Source organism: Bos taurus, chromosome 5, assembly GCF_002263795.3.
Source record: "Bos taurus isolate L1 Dominette 01449 registration number 42190680 breed Hereford chromosome 5, ARS-UCD2.0, whole genome shotgun sequence".
Lineage (NCBI taxonomy): Eukaryota > Metazoa > Chordata > Mammalia > Artiodactyla > Bovidae > Bos > Bos taurus.
Window position 1 is genome coordinate 43,774,640 of NC_037332.1, and position 26,580 is coordinate 43,801,219.

At 41.3% G+C, this 26,580-nt stretch overlaps 1 protein-coding gene across 6 annotated transcripts in view; it reads left to right on the forward strand.

The window, feature by feature from the left end:
* BEST3 (bestrophin 3) overlaps nt 1-26,580 on the forward strand; it is a 63,673-nt gene that overhangs the window by 12,004 nt on the left and 25,089 nt on the right. For all 6 annotated transcript variants that reach the window (XM_010805088.4, XM_059886929.1, XM_010805094.4 and 3 more), the window contains 5 exons: nt 6,605-6,759; nt 8,711-8,788; nt 8,898-9,050; nt 12,783-12,863; nt 14,765-14,916. In XM_010805088.4, the coding sequence (XP_010803390.2) occupies nt 6,605-6,759; nt 8,711-8,788; nt 8,898-9,050; nt 12,783-12,863; nt 14,765-14,916 (619 nt within the window). The remainder of the gene's footprint in view (nt 1-6,604; nt 6,760-8,710; nt 8,789-8,897; nt 9,051-12,782; nt 12,864-14,764; nt 14,917-26,580) is intronic.

The window sequence follows — 26,580 nt, forward strand, 5'->3', positions numbered from 1 at the left end:
GAATCATTTTCGGAAAGAAGCACAAATACATTTACAGTTGAAATTCACATCACTGCATTGCATTTAGGTTTCTCTGAAAAAGTTTCCTTCTGTGCATGGTAGCCTGTAAGAGTGGTTAAAAGACAATAAAATTTAGGGAAAGGACACTTCTGTTTTCTCAAAGGCCTGGAATCTTAACGTGAAGTTCCTTGAGCTTCTGCTCTGATGAGAGAGAGCCCGTGAACATCCCATCAAAATTTTTAGTGACATGTATGGTTAACAGGCATAAATACAATCGAGTAAGCTCTCAATTATCAAATGATTGTTGAGATAAAAATTCTAACTCTAGATGCACTGACTGGAAGCCTAGCCCCACACTTAGATCATTTAATCTGTGATCTTCTCCCACTAAGTAAAATAGAATAGATTTTGTGTAGTATTGACTTTCTGCCCTGTGGTCTGCTGTTCGCATTTATCTGGATGCATTCTGTGGTGCTGGGGCTCCCTGGTCTCTCTGAAATTTCCCATTGTTCTGTGCTACAGGAGACATGATCAAGGGACAGTGGTATTCACGGCTGTGCCAGTTTTTACTCTGTTGGCTGAACTTTAACAGTCTGAGTCAGTTACGCCTATAGTCTCACATGATGAGCCCAGAACAGACTGAATGTCATCTTGTGAGTGAAACTTGACTCACCTATGCACACTGGATCTACATGAGACAGAAAGAGCACACGTCCTTGAATTAACACCATGGATGGGCAGTCTCGGCTCAGTGTTCGAAGGCTCCCACAGCTCTATTTGGGCTTCCTTTGTGGCTCAGCTGGTAAAGAATTGGCCTGCAATGTGGGAGACCTGGGTGGGAAGATCCCCTGGAGAAGGGAAAGGCTACCCACTCCAGTTTTCTGGCCTGAAGAGTTCCGTGGACTGTATAGTCCATGGGGTTGCAAACAGTCAGACACGACTGAGCGACTTTCACTTTTCACAGCTCTGTTTTAGGAGTTAAATCAAGGCTCGTCAATCATGTACCTCTCAAAGGATGACCATAGATCACAACATTCAGTGAATTATCAAGGGTGCTTATTTAAATTACAGCTTCTCAGACAGCCTATGAATCTGACTCTCTGGGGTTTGGGAGCCAGAAATCCACTTCTAAACAGGCTCCCCAGAAGCACTGTGTTTGACCCAGACCAAGGAAGCCAAAATGTCCAGCTTGCTGTGTGATTCTGCACTAGATGGAGTTGTTCTCAAACTTTGTTATAAGATAGAATCACTAGGGATCTTTTAAAAATACTGATGCCTGGCTCACATCCCCAGATTTTAACATTCAATAGTTATATGGTGTAACCTGGGCATTGGGAGTTTTTAAAGCTCCCTAGAACATTCTACTGTGCAGCAAAGTCTTGCACCAGAGCACATCTATTAATTCCTCCAACTTTATCTGCAAATTGTCTCAGATCAATTTACCCAACACAAATGGAATTCTGGGCCACATGGAGAGGCTAGGAGTTAAGAGCACTGATTTTGTGAATGGTATTTCCAGTGAGTCATGTGTAGAAGGCAGTGAGCTACCAAATAGGATACTAATTTAGAGACAGGAATATGGCAGACTAGAGATGTTTTGCTCACATTAGGAAAATAGAGGAGTTTCTGTCTGTGTTCAGCATTGCTACCCCAGAAACTGACTTTACTCAACCATATCCTATCTCAGGCTTTTCAAATTGTGGGTTGTAACTTATTCTTGGGTTCTTAAATCATTTTAATGGCTTGGAGCCAGCATTTTTATGGAATGGAATGGAACAGAGCAGAAAAATCAAGGGGCACCTCATCCAGAAAAGCCAAGAATTGTTTTGGGATATCTTTCTTTCTGTGGTTCATAGAGAAAAAAAATATGTCTGAATACTGCCTTCCACAATGCCTTCACACTGTGATTACATCTCTCTCTCAGTCGCATTTTGCCTTCTTTTGGTTTTCCCAGTTGACAGGGATTTCTGAACTTCTACCATTGAATTTAAAGAACAGCTGCAGCTGAATCTGGTGGCTTCATTCCATTCATTTGGAAAGCACAGAGAGGAAAATGAATCAGGCTCATTGCAATGCTTCCGAAGAAGTCACCTCTCTGAGAACAGCTGAGATGCTGAATGCACAAGTTACTCTTTCAGAAAGAATTGGCAATAAACCCTGCTAAAAGTTTTGAGAAGCAGAGCTCTTAGCTCTTCTCTTAATAGAGCCTGACGGGCATGCTCTGCTTTAAAGGCAAAAGACATCTGCCTCAGCTGCAACCAAATCTGCAACTGCTGGAATACTGTTGATTTATGGACTTAATTGGTCCTTTGGTTTGAAAGCAATAAAATTTTGCCTTAAAGTAGCAGATCCTCAGAAAAGGCGACGGCACCCCACTCCAGTACTCTTGCCTGGAAAATCCCATGGATGGAAGAGCCTGGTAGGCTGTTGTCCATGGGGTCACGAATAGTCAGACACGACCAAGCGACTTCACTTTCACTTTTCACTTTCATGCATTGAAGGAAATGGCAATCCACTCCAGTGTTCTTGCCTGGAGAATCCCAGGGACGGGGGAGCCTGGTGAGCTGCCGTCTGTGGGGTCGCACAGAGTTGGACACGACTGAAGCAACTTAGCAGCAGCAGCAGCAGCAGATCCTTCTCCATCGAGCCACAATTCAAGTCACAAGAAAATACAAACGTGTGTGTGTGTGTGTGTGTGCATGCGTGCTAAGTCACTTCAGTTGTGTCCTATAGACTATAGCCCGCCAGGCTCCTCTTTTCAAGGGATTGTTCAAGCAAAAATACTGGAGTGGGTTGCCATGCCCTCCTCCAGGGGATCTTCCCCATCCAGAGATCAAACCCATGTCTCTTATGTCTACCTGCATTGGCAGGCGGGTTCTTTACCACTAGTGCCCCTGGGAAGCCACTGTGTGTGTGCATAATTGTATATCTATATATAATATATATATTTTTTTTTTACTCTGATTTGAAATATTAAAAAGTGTTCTTTGGGATAAGCAATACGAAAATTGCTGAGCAGAGCTGAACTAGCCAAAAAACCAGAAGGAAAAGAGATAGAAAGAGAAATTCAAGCCAGATGCAATAGCAAGATAAAATAGCAATGTTAGGAGTGTGGATAGGGTCTGAGGAGATGTGGCATGAAGATAGATATGTGAAGGAGACAGGGTAACGTGAGGATCACCCAACTGATGGTATTGCCAAACTGCAGCAAATCCGTACCTGTGGTGAACATAGCCTTAGAGACGAGGATAATGACCACATTCTGAAAATATCATTGATCTCTGGTTAAAATGGTCTGAAGCACTGATGAGGATAGCATTCCATTTAATAACAAATGCTCTCTGAATTGATTTCACTAACGATCTAGACTTTTCTTTCAAGGGACCAGTAACTCAATTTCCAAAGATAGGGTTACTTTGTATAAGATGTATAACCCTGCAGGAAATAATAAAAATTATTCTGCCTGTATACTCTTGGAGGACACATTAGTGTCTGGTTCGTTTTTCACAGCACCTAGCAAAGTGCTCAGTACATTTGGACTGAACATTTAAACCCCCTGCTTTCCTAACTCTACATGTCGCTTTTCAACCGATGGGTTTGCTACACGACAGGGATGGGGGGAGGGTGGTACCTAACTCTTGCTTTAGCGTTTGCATTAAATAATTCCTCACTCTGCATATTTTCTTCTGCTAAGAAGCCAGAAAGGACTTGCCAGCACAATTTGATCCGTATTCCTGAATAAAAAATAACCAGAGGTCAAATGACAGAGATTTCAGCCAAGTATACACATGCGGTCATTTTTGAAAACTGCAGTATAAATCCCAAGACTGTAACTGTTAGACAATTGATATGAAATGTCTGAGAATAGGCTTCCAGGGAAAGGGTGAAAGGTTGCGGTAGGTCTTTAAGCACAGAGCCAAGACAGGTCGTCTATTGACTTCTTATCATTAGATTTAATCATACTCTGTAAGTCTTTTAAAACAAAAACCCAAATGGATTATCTAGATCATGCAACAACTTTGAAATGCACTGAGAAACAAGACAAGAATTCTCAGGCTCATTCTTATTTTTGACCACCAGAAAGAGTTCAGTTCCCCTGGCCTGGGCAGACTTTTCAAAGCTAATGTAAATAACCTGAGTATTATCTAAAACTAGTCTTTTGTTGGTAAATACTCGTCTTGTAATTGTTACTCTGTTTATTTCAAACTGAGTTAACAGAATCTTCATTCAGTGAGAAAGTGATTTTTCAAGCATCGCTATCGTTCAGAATTTCCTGCAGAGATTTATAAACATGCAACTGCCTGGACCCAATTCATTAGATCACTCAGGAAGATTTAAAAGTATGCTTACACCTGGACCTTACTCTAGACCAATTGAATCAACACCTCTGGGGATAAGGCAAAGGCACTCGTATTTTCTAAAAGGCATTTGGGCTAAGACACAGGCACATGAGACTGTAAGGTGCAACATTGGGTCAGGGATCTTGCCCTAAAGGTCTCAGGGACACAGGAAGGAAGGAGAGGGTGGGATGAATTGAGAGGGCAGCATTGACATTTGTATACTGCACATGTATAATAGCTAGGGAGTGGAAAGCTGCTCTGCAGCGCAGGGAGCTCAGCTCGGTGCTTTGTGACAACAACTTGAAACTCTGTTCAGAAGAAGACTAGTTGTGTAAGATATTGTACAACGCTAACTAGAATGCAGCCATTAAAAAGAATGATTCTGCACTCCAGATCTTAACAAAAAAAATCTCCAAGATATAACTTGAAAAAAAGAAGCAAATGGCAGACATGTATGGAGTATAAAGTCATTTGTGTTTTTAAAAATTTGGCCTGTATGAAATCTGTGACACTTCTCCAGAAATATACAAAATAACCTGGTTGTAGTGATTTCTTTCAGGGAGGGAAACTGGTTGGTTGGGAAAATGAGACTTACTTTCCCCATTAATATTTCTTTAGCCTGTTAGGATTTTTGTGCCCACTGAACTACGCAATCAAATTAAAAAAAAAAAAGGTCAAGTGTAAACAGTAAGCTTTTGAAGCACATATTTATATGAACAAACCTTTTTACATAGTAGACATTCCATAAATGTTTGTTAATAAATAAACCTGCTACCTTATTATTCCTCTCTTATTATTCAAGTCTCTTCTTTCGGTGTGCAGGCAGTGGAGGATGAGTAAAGTTTCACATAATATGTTATGTGTTAGCACTTCCTGAGTGTTATTTATGTGCAAAGTGCTATGTTAACCTCTTGGCATATGTTCCCCATCTCAGGTACTTCTACAACATCCTTGTGAAGTAGACATTATTATCTCTTTTACACATGAGAAAACAGGCTCAGAGAAGTCACTGAAAGCTGAAGCAAATTGTGTTATGCACACACACACGTACATACACACATACACACATGGAGACACACAAAATCAAAGAAAAGCTTTTAAAGTATATGCAAAATGCTGTAGGGACTGTGAAGATAATATGCCTTTTGCCCTCCCAAAGGGTCTTAGCAGGGGAAACATTTGTGTCTAACACGACCATAACATGAGGCAAGAGAGAGCCCCATGGTGATTTGAAGGGGAAAGGCAGAAGGAATCAAGGAAGGCTTCTCAGAAGAGAACCTGGTTAATTAGGTGTTTGAAAAGAAGCATCAGAAGGAAAAGTCATGCGACTCACCTGTTGGGCAAAACTCTAAGTGCTTTGTATACATTATCAACTTTTATTCTTTAAATCTGAACAATTCTAAGTATTCCTGTTCTCAATTTTACCAAACCCTAAAGAAGAGACATTCCCTTGATGTCCTAGTCCACATTTAATATCACCTTGCTTCCTATTGGCACTACAATCACACACACACACAGAGTTATATATCGGTATATAAGGCAATGTTTGTAAGCAGTCCTTACAGAGGTAAATAGTCCTTTTCTCTAATACAAGTAAAAACTACTTGAGACAGGTACCGCATTATTTTTTATTTCTTGAATATCCCCCATTCTATGCTCACATAGTAGACGCTGAAATATTTAGGGTAAGATATTAATGCTAACAGAGAAGGCAATGGCGCCCCACTCCAGTACTCTTGCCTGGAAAATCCCATGGACGGAGGAGCCTGGTAGGCTGCAGTCCATGGGGTCGCTAAGAGTCGGACACGACTGATCAACTTCACTTTCACTTTTCACTTTCATGCATTGGAGAAGGAAATAACAACCCACTCCAGTGTTCTTACCTGGAGAATCTCAGGGAAGGCGGAGCCTGGTGGGCTGCCGTCTATGGGGTCGCACAGAGTTGGACAGGACTGAAGCGATTTAGCAGCAGCAGCAGCAGCATTAACGCTATGGGGCTTCTCTGGTAGCTTAGATAGTAAAGAATCCACCTGCGATGCAGGAGACATAAGAGATGCCACTTCAATCCCTGGGTCAGGAGGATCCCCTGGAGAAGGAAACGGCAACCCACTCCAGTATTCTTGCCTGGAGAATCCCATGGACAGAGGAGCCTGGCAGGCTACAATCTATGGGGTCACAAAGAGTAGGACACGACTGAGCAACTAAGACAAACATTGATGTTAAATCAAGTCTGTATAACCTATCTCTTTTTACTTTGTGTAAAGGTTTTATGACAGCAGATGAAAGAAAATTATTCGACCACCTCAAATCTCCTCATCTGAAATACTGGGTTCCATTCATTTGGTTTGGAAATCTCGCAGCTAAAGCCCGGAAGGAAGGTAGAATCAGAGACAGTGTTGATCTTCAATCACTGATGACTGTAAGTATATTGCAAACATCAGTTAAAAGATACGACTCAGACACCAACAGGGACTTGGATGTAAAAGGCTGGACCTGGACGAGTCTGCTTTGTTCAATCCTGGTTCCAAAGGAACCAGAAAGACTGGGCTAGGATTAGAACCTCAAATGCAGGAGGAGAATATAACACAGTTTTAACTGAAGTTGATTGGAGGTGGTTGCTTAGAGGCTGTTTTAAGCAGAAGTAGGCTTTGTAATGAATGCTGAGTTTTAAGCCAACTTTTTCATCATTCATTATAAAGCCTACTTTGAACTATGGTTTTGGAGAAGACTCTTGAGAGTCCCTTGGACTGCAAGGAGATCCAATCAGTCCAGCCTAAAGGAAATCAGTCCTGAATATACACTGGAAGGACTGATGCTTAAGCTGAAACTCCAGTACTTTGGGCACCTGATGCAAAGAACTGACTCATTTGAAAAGACCCTGATGCTGGGAAAGATTGAAGGTGGGAAGAGAAGGGGACAACAGAGGATGAGATGGTTGGATGGCATCACTGAGTCAATGGACTTGAGTTTGAGTAAATTCTGGGAGTTGGTGATGGACAGGGAGGCCTGGCATGCTGCAGTCCATGGGGTCACAAAAAGTTGGACTTGACTGAGCAACTGAACTGAACTGAATTGAAGGCTTTATAATAGGCTTTCCTGGTGGCTCAGACAGTAAAGAATCCACCTGCAATGCAGGAGATTCAGGTTCAATCCCTGGGTCAAGATGATCCCCTGGAGTAAGAAAGTGGAAACCACTCAAATATTCTTACCTGAAGAATTCCATGGATGGAGGAGCCTAGTGGGCTTCAGTCCATGGGGTCAAAAAGAACTGGACAGAACTGAGCCACTAACACACACAGGCTTTGTAATAGGCTCTACAAGAAAATGTTCCTTGATTGATCAGCAATGTCTGCAAAGGGCTCGGAAGGTCCTGGCACCCAAGAGGCATATTTGCCATCCCTAACTCCAGGATCCTGGACCTAAATCCCCAGTCAGTTCCCCCAAATTGTAATATCCCAAAGTTAATCCCCTGGAGGAGGAAATGGCAACCCACTCCAATATTTTTGCCTGGAGAATCCCATGGACAGAGGAGCCTGGCGGGCTACAGTCTGCCAGTTCACTAAGAGTCGGACATGACTGAAGTGACTTAGCAAAGTTAATCAGCTTTCCAGATGACCCAGGAAACAAAGCTGTGTTTTCATTAAATGAAATAATACTGAATGCATTTGAGAAACAAATTTATAGATGGGCTAGATAGATTTGTGCCATGACAGTCTCCTGCCTTCATTAGGCTAAAAGGAGTGAATGATTTTAAAATAGCTCCCAAATTACATATACTCTTTCTCAGTCTTAAATAATAACTTGTGTTCAGTAGAGAAAAAAGAAATCAATGGATCTCAATCCTTTCTGCTTTAACAGAGATAGATTTTCTATCAATAGAAGTATTCTAAAGTGTTCCTTTGTTGGGGGAAAAGGCATAGATGTATTTAGGCTTTTTTCTAAGATCTTCAGTAAGCATGTTTTCAAAAAAGAGGAAACAAAAAATAACCTGCTCTCCACATAATTTAGAAATGATTTTTTTGAAATATTAACTACTGCATTTCCACCACCCCTTTGGGACTATAAATTTATAGTGGGAAATTATGAATTCAATAGAGTAGGGGATATTTCTATACCATCCTGATTTATCTTTATATTTTTTTAAACTGTACTTATCCCTTTTGCACATCATTGAATGATGTCATTAGCTTGTCATTTTCAAAATTTTCCTTTTGGAGTGGCCTTCAAAACCAATTTCTAGTCTTTCGAAGTCATGATCATTATTTTATAGGTGTATTTCTAAAAGCCACAGCCATATTCTGAATCCTAGTAAATGTTATTTACCACACCTATCATCTTAGTAAATCATGCTTTATCTATTTCTGGCTTAGGAAATGAACCGATTTCGCTCCTGGTGCAGCCTCTTATTTGGTTATGACTGGGTTGGGATTCCGCTGGTTTACACCCAGGTATCAAATCCTTGGCATGTGATTTTTTCTTTCCATTGCCCACTTTGGCATGCTGGCTCTCTTGGGGCAGCCAGGGCTGTGCTCTCAGTAGGGTTTCTCTCTGTTTCAGGTGGTCACGCTGGCTGTCTACACCTTCTTCTTTGCTTGCCTGATTGGACGCCAGTTTTTGGATCCCACCAAAGGCTATGCGGGACATGACTTAGATCTTTACATTCCAGTCTTCACTCTCCTACAATTCTTCTTCTACGCAGGATGGCTCAAGGTAGCCAACAGTCTCCATGCCTGAGACCCTCCTACAGTCTAGGTCCTGTTACAAACTCTGCACACTGATCCCTTACTGAATCACTCATTCATGAGTGACTCCAAGGTAGATTTAACATTTAATAGCTGAGATGTTACTATTTTTCAACTGGGAGTTCAAGTGGCAGGGATGTGGTGAGTATTGTACTGCAGAGCTCATTTATGCAAAGACGTTACTCTTTTATGGCATTGATTGTGTTAAGTCTTTGTGTGCTCTCACTAGGATTATGATAATGTAATTAAAGTATTAAGTATACCTGCATTGATATTTTATACCACAACAAGTGACTAGGCAGAGTAAAAGAAAGTAAATAAGAAGTCTTGTATCTCAGACTTAAGCATGATTATTATATTTTTATCTTGGTTCTGGGCTTCCCAGGTGGCCCAGTGATAAAGAATCAACCTGCAATGCAGGAGATGTGGGTTCAATCTCTGGGTCAGGAAGATCCCCTGGAGAAGGGAATTGTCACCCCACTCCAGTATTCTTGCCTGGAAAATCCAATGGACAGAGGAGCCTGACGGGCTACAGTCCATGGCTTGAAAAGAATCAGACACAACTGAGCAACTAAACAATCTTGGCTCTGCTCAACTCTAAATAGTTAGCTTCTATTCCCTGAAATCCCACTAGCTGCCCCACGACATTAAACGCATTCCATTTTCAGAACCAGAACTGAGACTCGAAGGAATTCATCGGAATCAAAACCAGAAACACCAAGATTAATGACAACATGTGGTTTGCCAGGAAATTAAAAGCAGGTCAGAGCAATGAAAAGAACTAGTCCAATCATCAGCATTAAATTTTATTTGTTCCCACCACCATCTCTCTTCCACCCCAATGTGTGTAACAACATCAGAAACCTGATTCTTCCTTCTCTTTAGTATGTGACAGAAAAAGGTCAAAGATTATGACTTCTTTAAGGTAACTGAAATCTAAGGACAGTTTGAAGATAACTTTAATAAAGTAGAATTTCAAATGTCTGACCTTCCAAACAGCCACATGTCGACATGCACATCCAGGCCTTCCATGCTGTCGCAGCCTTTTCCCTGCAGACGCCTTTACTTTCATTGGTTTGAATCTTAACCAGGAAAAAAATAAATATGTTGGCATTTCAAGTTACCCTCCAAAGAGTAAAGGCATTTCCTTTACAAATGGCAAAAACATTTTTAACCAGATGACAGTGAGTGGATTATTTTTACCCATTTAAGACGAAGAGCAAGAGAGACTAACAGCTCTCATTTCTCATTAGAGAAAAAGTACACTCTATCTTTATAAACAGATGCTAAGTCACTTCAGTCGTGTCCGACTCTGTGCGACCTCATAGACGGCAGCCCACCAGGCTCCCCCGTCCCTGGGATTCTCCAGGCAAGAACACTGGAGTGGGTTGCCATTTCCTTCTCCAGAAAATCGCCACTGCTGGCCCAACACTTGATCCTCAATCATTCTGGTCTTCTATTGTCCTTTTGCCTGAGTTGTGCTGAGCTTTTTATTCTTCATTTTGTGCCCATGTGAAGTGTTCAGCCAGGCTGGAAGGAACAGTCAGCAGTTCCTGCCTTCTGAAGTGCTCTCTAATATATTAACCTTCTTGGGACTTCCCTGGTGGTTCAGTGGTTAAGACTCCTGCCTACACTGCAAGGGACATGGGTTCGATCCCTGGCCAGGGAACTAAGATCCTGCATGCTGTGCAGAGTGGCCCCCCAAAAATAAAATATTAACATTCTTTTCCTTTATAAAATATTTTTGAAGGCAAAATATGAAAAGAAAATCTTAGCTCTATTGACAGGCGACTCTAAGAGAAGGGAGTTTTCCCATCCAGTGGATTGTAAGTCAATTTCTAAGCTGTTTTGTCTTGACCATTCTAATAGTTATAAATACTGAAGTGTAGAAAACCCAGCTTAACCTTATGAACAGTCTATTACTCAGTTATTTGCTAGAAACGGAGCCTCAAATTGAGTAAAGGCTATCGTTGTGACAGGCTATCAAAATCATGGATATCATTTTGGTAGTTAAATGTAGACTGTAATACTATATGTAGGACTGATATCAAAAAAGTGAAATTCTGGATGTAACAAAAGTATTTTCAGGATCCATCCAGTGGCCCATTTTATTTAAAGAAAACCCCAGGCAAAAATAGGCTTCCCAGGTTGGAATCCCTGGGTTGGGAAGATTCCCCTGGAGAAGGGCATGGCAACCTACTCCTGTATTCGTGCCTAGAGAATCCCATGGGCAGAGGAACCTGGAGGGCTAAAGTCCATAGGATCACAAAGTGTCAGACATAACTGAAGCGACTTAGCACGCATGCTCGCACCAGGCAAGAAAGAGTAGATAACCCCTTGGAACTTGCATTCACAGACTCTTTCATGGATATTGCTGTGCAGCTGACTGATCCAGGCACCAGCCCTGCCAGGCTGTCCCTTAGAACAGGGGGCTATCCTTCCCTATCCGTGGTTCTCAACAATGGCCACACAATCAAATCTCTTGGGAGCTCTGCTCACTACTGATGCCTGGCTCAGCTTCACATCCATTAAATCAGAATCTCTGAGGGAAGGACCTAGCCATCAATTTTCTTTAAAAGCTTTTCAGATAATTTTGATGTTCACTCAATGTCGAGAACAGCTGTAAGTGATTAGACCTAAATCCTAAAAAATATATAGATAGATCTTTTTTACCAAGAAGTCTCAGAATCTAGGAACTCAACTAATCAATGGTGCTTTTATTTTATACACTTGTAAGTTTTTCACATTTAAGCCCAATGTAAAACCACACATATGCACACACACACAGATCCAAATAATAAAAAAATCAAAGGGAATGAATCAAAAAGAAGAACAGGTGAGTCTCATTTGGCATATAAGTCTCTCATCAAGAAGGCTATTCAGGGGCTTCCCTGGCAGTCCAGTAGTTAAGACTCTGCCTTTCCACGGCAGAGCATGGAATGGGATTGATCCCTGGTCGAGAACTAGGATCCCACAGCATGCAGTGTGGTCACAAAAAAAGTTGTTTTTAAAAGAAGGCTGTTCAATTCAGGAGCATGGTAAGAACATCTAATACTGACCGACTATTAGAAGATATATGATAAAAACCTATGTAACTTCTAAGTAACTTGCAGTAAATCCTTTAAGTTAAAACTAAGTAAGAAAAAGTCCAGCTTTATGACTTACTAGCTCTCTGACTCATTCACTTAGTAGTTATGTCCAGTTATTGTGAAATTTCCTTGTAATATTTTCTTTAATTGTGATTTAAGTCTTTCTTTGCTCTTTAACCTTGCGCACAGTTACATTTTCTCTCATTACCTGGGCTTTTGTAAATTCTTTCAGAGCACAGGCTCTGCACCCCTTGAAGTGCCTAGCATATTGTCAGAATTCCTTTGATATTTGCTGGCTGATTTGTACTTGAGAATAAGTCTTTTGGTTCCTAAACATCCCATGGCTTCTCCTGATGGGACCTGCATTGTCACCAGCTGAATAGACAGAGCCTTTGAAGAGCAGACCCATGCAGGTGCACGATTGATGGTCTGAGAGTTCAGTCTTGCTGACTGATAAATACCTGTGTATTTACCAACCCACTCCCACTCCACTCTAGGCTTCCTACTGTGAAAGGTGACAAAATCAGAGAGTGAAACAGGAATCCTCTCCAACCTCCACTCTTAGTCTTCACAAGCATCGTGGCGGACTCATTCTATCTTCTCAATTGCAGGTAGCTGAGCAGCTTATCAATCCTTTTGGAGAAGATGATGATGATTTTGAAACTAACTGGTGCATTGACAGAAATCTGCAGGTTAGAGAAGCTTTTCTTTCCTTTACAAACATTAATCATCTAAACAGACTCTGAACACAGGCCTCTGAAGTTAAGAGCTTTAGCCACAAACAAAAGAGGTTTGGCTGTTCAGTATGTTGCTTACAGGTTCTTTTGGAACTTTATAAACCTCACTGGATCTCAATTCCAGTGAAATTCCATCCTTTTTCAATAGAACTTTAAGCCAGTTTTCTTTGTAGGTTTCTTTATTAGCTTTACATAGCCTCTTCCATCTCAGTGGGCTTCCCTAGTGGTGCAGAGGGTAAAGCGTCTGCCTGTAATGCAGGAGACCCAGGTTCAATCCCTGGGTCAGGAAGATCCCCTGGAGAAGGAAATGGCAACCCACTCCAGTACTCTTGCCTAGAAAATCCCATGGACAGAGAAGCCTGGTAGACTACAGTCCATGGGATCACAGAGTCGGACACGATTGAGCGACTTCACTTTCACTTTCACTTTTCCATCTCAGTACAGACCAATATTTTAATACATTTTTAATTTGTTTCCAATTGCCACCTAAAAAGATTAACAGTGACATAACGTGGCAGCCATAATACAATGTGAGTTCCAAAATGCATATCATTAGATCCTACAGTCAGATGTCCAGCAGCTGGACACTGAGAATGTGGAGCCAGGCCAGCCTGTGTCTCAAAATCTCCCTTACTGGCACCAGATGGACCCCGGGCTTTTACGCTGAAGCATTATTCCAGAGAAGTTATTTATGAAGAGGTAACATGAGAGAACTTTTATTTTAGGCAAGATTCTCCTCCAACCATTCTCTTTCCTGAAAACCTAACTAAGAAAAGGCCTTCAGCTTGTCCATTTGTTTCAAGTCCTTACTTGGTTCTTAAACAGTATCAAACATTTTACTGTTGGTTCACAAGCTAGCCCCCGTACACAGAGGGAAAGGGGAGACCAAAGGAAAAGGCAGACCAAGTTAGGTTGGTATGTGACAGTTTTAACAGCTAGGGAACTTACTCAAGAGGCTTGTCTTGGGTAGATACAAGGTGAATAGACCTCCATATCTACCTGCCAGAATCCTAAAATTTGATATAGAAGCCTTACTGGGGTTCAGTCATGTAGTCAGCCCAGATGGCCTCAACAACACATTGATCTCTCAAGACCGTATCCTTGAAACATCTCCCACTATGGGGACAATGGGCGGAATGTATATTCCAAGGACACAGGAGAGAAGCCCATATCCCATTACCCTGGTGCAGCTCACAGATCACGACCTCTGTATGACCCCCAACAATCACATTGTCAGCCTGTTAAGGAGGAATTGTAACGCCTACACCACTCACCATAAAAATTGGATTCCCAGAAGTTTAATAATTTATTCAAGTATCAATTTGTTAAAGACAAGAGGAGAAGACCATGGTGACTGCAAGCAGTATAGACTTGTTGATATATTTTTCTAAACAAACAAACAAAAAGTCACGGCAAATAAGAAGTGATATCAAGTATAAATGTACTTATGGAATCAATGAAATGGTATATTGAAATCTTCAGCTTCCTATAACATCTGGGATTATGTGGTTGCTGTCAGGATACCCACTAGACAATTAGATAATTTTGAGCAAAGAATAAAAAGGTGTCTCTCCTGCCTCCAGATAAGTGTGCTCCACTGGGGTACGTGGCTTGATGAATCTGGTCTGGGTAGCTTTACGGCCCCACTTACCCCCACTGCCAAGTGCTCTCATGAACCACATGTACAACTCTCTGTAGCAGCTCTAGTTGTAGCAAATATAAACCGTGGACCTTTATATATTCACTCATTCACACTGTGTTCTATCCCATTCCAAACTTCATTCACCCACTGGAACTTATTCTTTCTTAATGCAGTTCACATCAGAATTATTCTAACACTATACTGATGATTTTAGGTCTCTCTTTTGGCTGTGGATGAAATGCACATGAGCTTACCCAAGATGAAGAAGGATATTTACTGGGATGATTCTGCTGCTCGTCCACCATACACACTGGCAGCTGCTGACTACTGCATACCCTCATTTCTGGGGTCAACCGTCCAAATGGGGTAAGTGCATTTCTAAAACTCACCAACATTTAGAAAACAAGTAAGTCACTGTTCTGATCTTTTTATACTGTGGTCCTGAAGTTACTTTCATAAGAACTCTCAATTATTAATATCCCATAATGGTAGCCTTTTCAAATTTTCAGACATAATTAATATGTCCAAGAGTGTGAGAAATTAAAATGACTGTAGTTTCTGGTTTAAATATGGAGTGTGTGTGTGTGTGTGTGTGTGTGTGTATTTGAGGGTAATTTGCATTTCACCTTGCTTTTATACCACAGCAAATTTTTCTGATAGTTGTGAAACTATCTTTTTTTTCTTTTCCTTCCAACTTGGAGTAGTTATTTAATTATATTGTTATTTATTATTTAATTATGACCATCATAATGAAATGCATTTAAAAAGTATTTATTGAGCATATACCATGTGTAAGCACTGTGCTAGACTATTTTGAGACAAATAAGCCTTAAGGTAAATTTTATCAAAAAAGTTTCCTCCAAGATTATGCTTTGATCAAACTGACTTGTTTAGTGTACATGCCAGTCTCTGTTCAGTGGTTTGAACATAACAATCTGTCCATACGTACTGTGAGCTTTAAATAAATGGGCTGAGGCCTTCAGTAAATCATGCACAGTTCTTGAATAATTTTATTAAATCTGATCATGTATTTGATTTTGCAGAGATGTGTGAATGTGGAGGAAGTTTAAGTATATTTGCTGAAGGCAGATGCCACGGTTTCCAAGTAACTTAAAAAAAGGAGTGTGGACAAATTTAGAAAAGTAAAAAGAACCCCTCCAAAAAATTATAGAAAAAGGAAAAACTTTTACAGAATTTTTCTTATAATTTTTGGCAAAACTGTAGTTCATTTTTCCCTGAGGCCCGCTCTAGGCAGATTTATGAAGTGAGATCATGTCTAAAGTTGCCACCTGTGACCCTCTTTCTCTCCCTCTCACACTGTTCAGCCCTTCTCTTTTGCTACTGTTAAAAAGCAAAATTCAACTGGATAAATTTTTTTGAAATTCCCTCCTTAAGCTTTTTTTAAATGTATTTATTTTTAATTGGAGGAAAGTTGCTTTACAATATTGTGTTGGTTTCTGCCGCACACCAACATGAATCAGCCGTAGGTATCATATGTCCGCTCCCTCTTGCATCTCCCTCTCCTCCCCACCCCATCCACCCCTCTGGGTTGCCACAGAGTACTACACTGAGCTCCCTGCGTTTTACAGCAATTTCCCATTAGTGATCTGTCTTACATATGATAATGCATATGTTTCCATGCTACTCTCTCAGTTCATCCCATCCTCTGTGTCCACAAGTCTGTTTTCTATGTTTGCATTCAACTGAGTAAATTTTAAAGGTCTTATTGCTTCATTCACCGATTCTTGAATTGGGCAGCATCCAATCTCGCGAACACAAAGGAGCTCCACAGAACTATACAAATGAAAGCCTTTCATAGGCAGAAAGGAGCAGGAATAAGGAAGTTACACATGGCAAAAAAAACTGGGCTGTTTATTGCAAGGTCACTTTCCTATAGGAGATGGCAGGGGTCTAACAGGCAGAATACCTAACCAGTGCTGATCAGGCAATTCCTGATTGACTGGCTTAAGATTCCATTTCTGGGAAAACTGAAACTGTAATTAAGTCTTGGTTTCGTGACATGGTGCTTAGCAAGATGACTCCATTTGGGGCCTGTTATCTTGTGTTTAATGCTAATATGAGAATATTTAGCTTCAATCCAGTCCATATAATGCTTTACTCTTAGCTGAATGTTTCCTGCCTGCTGCCTGCTGCTGCTGCTAATTCACTTCAGTCATGTCCAACTCTTTGCAACCCCATGGACTGTAAGCTGCCAGGCTCCTCTGTCCATGGGATTCTCCAGGCAAGAATACTGTTGTTGGTTGCCATGCCCTCCTCCAGGGGATCTTCCTGACCCAGGGATCAAACCCATGTCTCCTGCATCTCCAGCATTGCAAGTGGATTCTTTATCACTGAGCCACCAGGGAAGCCCTGAATGTCTCCTAGGGCTCCTAGAACCTCTGAGGCTGAAATCCCTTGAAGACTCAAAGAAAAACATGACTGAAAGTATAATTTCAGGCGTTGTGGCAAATAACAAGACAATGAAGGAGTCAGGAAACTTGCCTTGCTGCTCTCCAAGCACAGCTTGGTAAAGGTGGCTACTCCAGGCTGGCCTTGTTTCTGCTTCTAGATGCCTGCTAAACCTGGGCCCTCCTGTCCAGGGCCTCCTCCTGACCAAGGTACTCATCCCTACTCCAGCAGATTGCTCAGTCTCTATAAATAGTAATTCCCTGCTGTCTGCACTTCTCAGTCTTTTGTAATATATTCTGCAGTGGTAGTTTCACAGATATCTGGCAACCTTCTCAGTTTTGAAAATTAATAGATGTTTTTCTGTCAGTTTGTTTTCAGATCACTCTATAAGCTTTAACCTTCCCCTCCTCTCCCGTCATTGATTAATGCAAAGTATTTGAAGATCTGACTTGTAAAAGAAAGGGGAGCAACACCACTGGTAGGGCTGGGGAGTCATGAGGACTCTGTCTGGACTGCAAGTGCCACTTGCGTCCATTCCCGGTGGCTCAGTGGTAAAGAATCTGCCTACCAGTGCAGGAGACACAGGTGATGTGGCTTCAACCCTGGGTCAGGAAGATCCCCTGGAGAAGGAAATGGCAACCCACTCCAATATTCTTGCCTGGAGAATCCCATGGACAGAGGAGCCTAGTGGGCTACATTCCATGGGGTCACAAAAGGTCAGACACAATTGAGTATGACTCCGTAAAATGAAGATTTTTTTTTTTGGTCTCAAGATTTAATCTTGATCTACATATTCATCCTAATCATCATAATTTCACATTCCTATGCAAGTGTCTGTATTCTTTAGAAAGTATTAAGCTATGTATTTGGGAACTCCCTGGTGATCCAGTGGTCAGGACTCCACGATGTCACTGTCATGGGCCCAGGTTCACCCCATGGCCAGGGAACTAAGATCCCACAAGCTGTGTGGCACAGCCAAAAAAAATTAATAATAAAACAAAAATATGTGTTCCTCGTATTTCTAAATATAGAAACATAGTATTAGGAATTTGTAAGGCCTTGGAGAAAATACATAATCCAAATGATTATTGGGACAATTAAACAAAATGGTAAGCATAAAAACACTCTATAAATAACTGAAGAGCATTATAATTGTCAACTAGTACAGATCTCTTTTGTGGATGTCAAACTTTGGCACAGAAAGATTGAACAAGTCTAAACTATTTTTCATATTTAACTAAGCCTGGATATCTGTCACAGAAAATAAAATGCTTGAAAGCAAACCAGGAGGTAAAAATGAAGCAAACAGTTACCAGTTGTCAGAGAGATCCTGTGGTTAAGTTGGCATATTCACTACTAGATAAGATGACCTACTTACCTCAGATATGCAGATGACACCACCCTTATGGCAGAAAGTGAAGAGGAACTAAAAAGCCTCTTGATGAAAGTGAAAGAGGAAAGTGAAAAAGTTGGCTTAAAGCTCAACATTCAGAAAACAAAGATCATGGCATTTGGTCCCATCACTTCATGAGAAATAGATGGGGAAACAGTGGAAACAGTGTCAGACTTTATCCTTTTGGACTCCAAAATCACTGCAGATGGTGACTGCAGCCATGAAATTAAAAGACGCTTACTCCTTGGAAGGAAAGTTATGACCAACCTAGATAGCATATTCAAAAGCAGAGACATTCCTTTGCCAACAAAGGTTCGTCTAGTCAAGGCTATGGTTTTTCCTGTGGTCATGTATGGATGTGAGAGTTGGACTGTGAAGAAGGCTGAGCACCGAAGAATTGATGCTTTTGAACTGTGGTGCTGGAGAAGACTCTTGAGAGTCCCTTGGACTGCATGAGATCCAACCAGTCCATTCTGAAGGAGATCAGCCCTGGGATTTCTTTGGAAGGAATGATGTTAAAGCTGAAACTCCAATACTTTGGCCACCTCATGCGAAGAATTGACTCATTGGAAAAGACTCTGATGCTGGGAGGGATTGGGGGCAGGAGGAGAAGGGGACGACAGAGGATGAGATGACTGGATGGCATCACTGACTCGATGGACGTAAGTCTGAGTGAACTCTGGGAGTTGGTGATGGACAGGGAGGCCTGGCGTGCTGCGATTCATGGGGTCGCAGTCAGACACGACTGAGTGACTGAACTGAAATGAACTGAACTACTAGTTATGATGGCCTATTTCAGTTCACTTCAGTTCAGTCGCTCAGTCGTGTCTGACTCTTTGCAACCCCATCAACTTTAGCGCGCCAGATCTCCCTGTCCATAACCAACTCCTGGAGACCACCCAAACTCATGTCCATTGAGTCAGTGATGCCATCCAACCATCTTATCCTCTGTTGTCCCCTTTTCCTCCTGCCCTCAATCTTTCCCACCATCAGGATCTTTTCAGATGAGTCAGCTCTTCGCATCAGGTGGCCAAAGTTTTGGAGTTTCAGCTTCAACATCAGTCCTTCCAATGAACACCCAGGACTAATCTCCTTTAGGATGACTAATTGGATCTCCTTGTAGTCCAAGGGACTCTCAAGAGCCTTCTCCAACACCACAGTTCAAAAGCATCAATTCTTCGGCACTCAGCTTTCTTTATAGTCCAGCTCTCACATCCATACATTACCACTGGAAAACTATAGCCTTGACTAGATGGACCTTTGTTGGCAAAGGAATGTCTCTGCTTTTGAAATGCTATCTAAGTTGGTCATAACTTTCCTTCCAAGGAGTAAGCGTCTTTTAATTTCATGGCTGCAGTCACCATCTGCAGTGATTTTGGAGCCCCCCAAAGATAAAGTCAGCCACTGTTTCCACTGTTTCCCCATCTACTTGCCATAAAGTCATGGGACCCAGTGCCATGATCTTCGTTTTCTGAATGTTGAGCTTTAAGCCAAATTTTTCATTCTACGCTTTCACTTTCATCAAGAGGCTCTTTAATTCTTCCTCACTTTCTGCCATAAGGTTGGTGTCATCTGCATATCTGAGGTTACTGATATTTCTCCTGGCAATCTTGATTCCAGCTTGTGCTTCCTCCAGCCCCGCGTTTCTCATGGTGTACTCTGCATATAAGTTAAATAAGCAGGGTGACCATATATAGCCTTGACGTACTCCTTTTCCTATTTGGAACCAGTCTGTTGTTCCATGTCCAGTTCTAACTGTTGCTTCCTGACCTCCATACAGGTTTCTCAAGAGGCAGGTCAGGTGGTCTGGTATTCCCATCTTTGTCAGAATTTTCCACAGTTCACTGTGATCCACACAGTCAAAGGCTTTGGCATAGTCAATAAAGCAGAAATAGATGTTTTTCTGGAACTCTCTTGCTTTTTTGATGATCCAGCGGATGTTGGCAATTTGATCTCTGGTTCCTCTGCCTTTTCTAAAACCAGCTTGAACATCTGGAAGTTCACGGTTCACGTATTGTTGAAGCCTGGCTTGGAGAATTTTGAGCATTACTTTACTAGCGTGTGAGATGAGTGCAATTGTGTGGTAGTTTGAGCATTCTTTGGCATTGCCTTTCTTTGGGGTTGGAATGAAAAGTGACCTTTTCCAGTCCTGTGGCCACTGCTGAGTTTTCCAAATTTGCTGGCATATTGAGTGCAGCACTTTCACAGCATCATATTTCAGGATTTGAAATAGCTCAACTGGGATTCCATCACCTCCACTAGCTTTGTTCGTAGTGATCCTTCTAAGGCCCACTTGACTTCACATTCCAGGATGTCTGGCTCTAGGTGAGTGATCACACCATCATGATTATCTGGGTCTTAAAGATCTTTTTTGTACAGTTCTTCTGTGTATTCTTGCCACCTCTTCTTAATATCTTCTGCTTCTGTTAGGTCCATACCGTTTCTGTCCTTTATTGTGCCCATCTTTGCATGAAATGTCCCCTTAGTATCTCTAATTTTCTTGATGAGATCTCTAGTCTTTCCCATCCTATTGTTTTCCTTTATTTGCATTGATCGCTGAGGAAGGCTTTCTTATCTCTCCTTGCTATTCTTTGGAACTCTGAATTCAAATGGGTATATCTTTCCTTTTCTCTTTTGCTTTTTGCGTCTCTTCTTTTCACAGCTATTTGTAAGGCCTCCTCAGACAGCCATTTTGCTTTTTTGCATTTCCTTTTCTTGGGGATGGTCTTGATCCCTGTCTCCTATACAATGCCACAAACCTCTGTCCATAGTTCATCAGGCACTCTGTCTATCAGATCTAATCTGTTTACTGTTAGTTATAATGGCCTATTTACTAGTAATTAAGATGGCATATTTACTACTAGTTACTATTGCCTATTTACTCGCAGGCACAGGCAAAAGCTAGAGTCTTTTAGGGGAGGTTTTTGTGAGTTTAACTGGACTCCACTAGAACTAACTGTTCAAGAAACAACTAGGCAAAAGTTACTTGGTCTTGACTTTCTGCATGAATGAGAACTCTAAAGTCAGCCTCACAATCCAGGAAAGGTCACTGCAAGAATTCAGGGTTTTGGAAGTCAGCAAGAATGTTTTCTTCAATCCATTAGCGTTGCTTTTTCCCATGAGTATGTTATTAGACAAGATGTTTCTGGTTGCCAGTGACAGAGAACCAACTCAAGATAGCGTAAGCAAAAAGGGATTTCTTGGTTCACATCCAGGAAGTGGCCTAGCTTTGGATGTGGCTGGGTGCAGAGGCTCACGTGTGTCACCAAGACCTGCACTGCCCTCTCTGTCTCTCAGTTCTGCTTTTCTCTCCATTGGCTCAGCTTCCGGCCAAGCTCTCCCTTCCTGATGGCAGACAGACAAGATGGTAGCCAGCAGCTCCAGGTGTACAACCTGTCTTCTCAATAAATGCTGTGGGAAAACTACATCTCTTTTCCAACTCCGAAAACTAGAGTACTGGATTCATTACGATTGGCTAGGTTTGGCAAACGTGTCTGTTTCTGAACCAATAACTATCAACAAGAAAACATGATATTTTGATTAGCTAATGCTGTTTCATGCATCCGTCTTTGGACCAAAGGGTATGGTCAGCTCCAACCAACGATATGGAGCAAGTGATGCTGGCAAGAAAGATGAAGGTGCTATTACAGGAGAAGGGTGAATGGTCTGCTGGGCTGGCGAAGACAATAGGTGTCCTCTAAAATCTTAAAAGATAATTTGCTAAGCATTGAATTATTCACTCACCAAATACAACATCAATACCAAGTAAATCATCTGAGTGAGGTTCAGGGAAAAGGCAGTAAAGGTAAGGATCATTGTAGCACAGGCGGTTGATGATGACTGAGCCAATACGTTTTTCTCTCATTTGGATGAAGACTAGGTGCCGGCATGGTATGGATGCAAACATCTCAATGGGCATTTAAAATCCCTTCCTGAATATTTTTTTAAATTTTCTTATTCTTTTTAAGATATATGTTCCCAGCATATTTAATTCAGAAATCAGATTCCCCTCATCTTTTCCTATCAATGTTTCAGGTTTGTAATCACAATTCCCACAATTCAGAAATTCCAAAATGGAGGCAATGTCTTTCAGTAACTGAATAACAATATGACTATCCAAGGGCAACCTGAGAAATTACTCTGCCTCATACATTTTTTCTCATTTAGCACACTACGCATTTCCACAAAAAAAGGAAACTCCTTGGAGACAATTTCTTTGTTCTCTATATTCAGGAACATGTTCAAAATATTGCTCTATTTTCTACACATTTTTCAAAATATACATTACTGAAATAAAGTAATTCCTCTTCTCATTTTTATCTCAAGTGCAAATTTAAATTATCATTTTCCTTGTACACATGTTCATTTATTCAAGCAAAATTTTCTTTTAGGGTCTAGTATATGGTAGGTTCTATGCCAGATGTTAGGAATAGGCAAAAACAAAGACAAATTAAAAAAAAAAACAAAAAAACACGTCTTTTAAGCCCTCAAACATAATGAGACTAGTTATAAAACTATGTGGTAAATGCAGTGATAGAGAAATGTTGAGAGTTTTATGGGCACACTGAAGGTACTCTTCATGGGGTCTGATAAAGCAAGCCCCTTTCAGTTGGGGAATATAGTATGCATCTCATTTTTAAAATTTTTATTCTTTAGACTGCAAGATGTGGCATGTGGGATCTTAATTCTCCATCCAGGAATCACACCTGCATCCCCTATATTGGAACACAGAGCTAATCACTGAATACCAGAGAAGTCCCTAATATGCATCTTTAAGAATGAATTTGGACACTACTATATGGGCTTCCTCGGTAGCTCAGATGGTAGAGAATCTGTCTGCAAAGCAGGAGACCCGACTTCAGTCCCTGGGTGAGGAAGATCCCCTGGAGAAGGGAAATGGTTACCCACTCCAGTATTCTTGCCTGGAGTATTCCATGGACAGAGAAGCCTGGCAGGCTATATGTAGTCCATGGGGCCGCAAAGAGTCAGACATGACTGAGTGACTAACGCTTTCACTATATATAAAATAGAAAACTATTAAGGACCTAGTGCATCGCACAGGGAACTCTACTCGGTGCTCTGTAGTGGCCTATATGTGAAAAGAATCTTAAAAAAAGAGTGGAGATGTATAGATAGGTAGATATAGCTGATTCACTTTGCTGTAGACCTGAAACTAACACAACATTGCAAATCAACTACAGTCTAATTTTAAAAATTAAAATAAGATTAAAAAAAAAATGAATTTGGAAGGATTTCCACGGTGGTCCAGTGGTTAGGACTTGGTGCTTTCACTGCCAGGGCCCAGGTTTGATCCTGGTTGGGAAACTAAGATCTTGCAAGCCACAAAGCACAGTCAAAAAAAAAAGAAAAGAAAATCAGCCAAAAAAAGGAATGAATTTGCATATAGCATATAGACAGAAGGAGGGGATGCAGCAGAGAGTACATTCTAGGTATAGGCAAAGACAGAAAGGAATGATAGTGTATTCAAAGCAAAATTTTTTAACATTTCAGCTTTATTGCAATGGAGTTGACATATAAAATTATAAGATAAAGTGTACATTGTGGTGATTTGATATATGTATACATTGTGAAAGGATTCCCCCATCTCATTAATTAACAAATCCTTCACCTCACATATTTATCGCTCTTTTTTTTGTTTGTAAGAATATTTTAAGTTCTACTGTCTTCAGTTCAGTTCAGTCGCTCAGTCGTGTCCGACTCTTTGCGACCCCATGAGTGGCAGCACACCAGGCCTCCCTGTCTATCACCAACTCCCAGAGTTCACTCAGACTCACGTCCATCGAGTCAGTGATGCCATCCAGTCATCTCATCTTCTGTCGTCCCCTTCTCCTCCTGCCCCCAATCCCTCCCAGCATCAGAGTCTTTTCCAATGAGTCAACTCTTCGCATGAGGTGGCCAAAGTACTGGAGTTTCAGCTTTAGCATCATTCCATCCGAAGAAATCCCAGGGCTGATCTCCTTCAGAATGGACTGGTTGGATCTCATGCAGTCCAAGGGACTCTCAAGAGTCTTCTCCAGCACCACAGTTCAAAAGCATCAATTCTTCGGCGCTCAGCCTTCTTCACAGTCCAACTCTCACATCCATACATGACCACAGGAAAAACCATAGCCTTGACTAGACGAACCTTTGTTGGCAAAGGAATGTCTCTGCTTTTGAATATGCTATCTAGGTTGGTCATAACTTTCCTTCCAAGGAGTAAGCGTCTTTTAATTTCATGGCTGCAGTCACCATCTGCAGTGATTTTGGAGCCCCGAAAAATAAAGTCTGACACTGTTTCCACTGTTTCCCCATCTATTTCCCATGAAGTGGTGGGACTGGATGCCATGATCTTTGTTTTCTGAATGTTGAGCTTTAAGCCAAATTTTTCACTCTCCTCTTTCACTTTCATCAAGAGGCTTTTGAGTTCCTCTTCAGTTTCTGCCATAAGGGTGGTGTCATCTGTGTATCTGAGGTTGATATTTCTCCCGGCAATCTTGATTCCAGCTTGTGCTTCTTCCAGTCCAGCGTTTCTCATGATGTATTCTGCATAGAAGTTAAATAAGCAGGGTGACAATATACAGCCTTGATGTACTCCTTTTCCTATTTGGAACCAGTCTGTTGTTCCACGTCCAGTTCTAACTGTTGCTTCCTGACCTGCATACAGATTTCTCAAGAGGCAAGTCAGGTGGTCTGGTATTCCCATCTCTTTCAGAATTTTCCACAGTTTATTGTGATCCACACAGTCAAAGGCTTTGGCATAGTCAATAAAGCAGAAACAGATGTTTTTCTGGAACTCTCTTTCTTTGTCCGTGATCCAGCAGATGTTGGCAATTTGATCTCTGGTTCTTCTGCCTTTTCTAAAACCAGGTTGAACATCTGGAAGCTCATGGTTCACATATTGCTGAAGCCTGGCTTGGAGAATTTTGAGTATTACTTTACTAGCGTGTGAGATGAGTGTAATTGTGCACTAGTTTGAGCATTCCTTGGCATTGCCTTTCTTTGGGATTGGAATGAAAAGTGACCTTTTCCAGTCCTGTGGCCACTGCTGAGTTTTCCAAATTTGCTGGCATATTGAGTGCAGCACTTTCACAGCATCATTTTTCAGGATTTGAAATAGCTCAACTGGAATTCCATCACCTCCACTAGCTTTGTTCGTAGTGATGTTTTCTAAGGCCCACTTGACTTCACATTCCAGGATGTCTGGCTTTAGGTCAGTGATCACACCATCATGATTATCTGGGTCGTGAAGATCTTTTTTGTACAGTTCTTCTGTGTATTCTTGCCATCTCTTCTTAATATCTTCTGCTTCTGTCAGGTCCATACCATTTCTGTCCTTTATGGAGCCCATCTTTGCATGAAATGTTCCCTTGGTATCTCTAATTTTCTTGAAGAGATCTCTAGTCTTTCCCATTCTGTTGTTTTCCTCTATTTCTTTGCATTGATTGCTGAAGAAGGCTTTCTTATCTCTTCTTGCTATTCTTTGGAACTCTGCATTCAGATGCTTATATCTTTCCTTTTCTCCTTTGTTTTTCGCTTCTCTTCTTTTCACATCTATTTGTAAGGCCTCCCCAGATAGCGATTTTGCTTTTTTGCATTTCTTTTCCATGGGGATGGTCTTGATCCCTGTCTCTTGTACAATGTCATGAACCTCATTCCATAGTTCATCAGGCACCCCATCTATTAGATCTAGGCCCTTTAATCTATTTCTCACTTCCACTGTATAATCATAAGGGATTTGATTTAGGTCATACCCGAATGGTCTAGTGGTTTTCCCTACTTTCTTCAATTTAAGTCTGAATTTGGCAATAAGGAGTTCATGGTCTCAGCCACAGTCAGCTCCTGGTCTTGCTTTTGCTGACTGTATAGAGCTTCTCTATCTTTGGCTGCAAAGAATATAATCAATCTGATTTCGGTGTTAACCATCTGGTGTCTTCTCTTGTGTTGTTGGAAGAGGGTGTTTGCTATGACCAGTGCATTTTCTTGGCAAAACTCTATTAGTCTTTGCCCTGCTTCATTCTGTATTCCAAGGCCAAATTTGCCTGTTACTCCAGGTGTTTCTTGACTTCCTACTTTTGCATTCCAGTCCCCTATAATGAAAAGAACATCTTTTTTGGGTGTTAGTTCTAAAAGGTCTTGGAGGTCTTCATAGAACCGTTCAACTTCAGCTTCTTCAGCGTTACTGGTTGGGCATAGACTTGGATTACAGTGATATTGAATGGTTTGCCTTG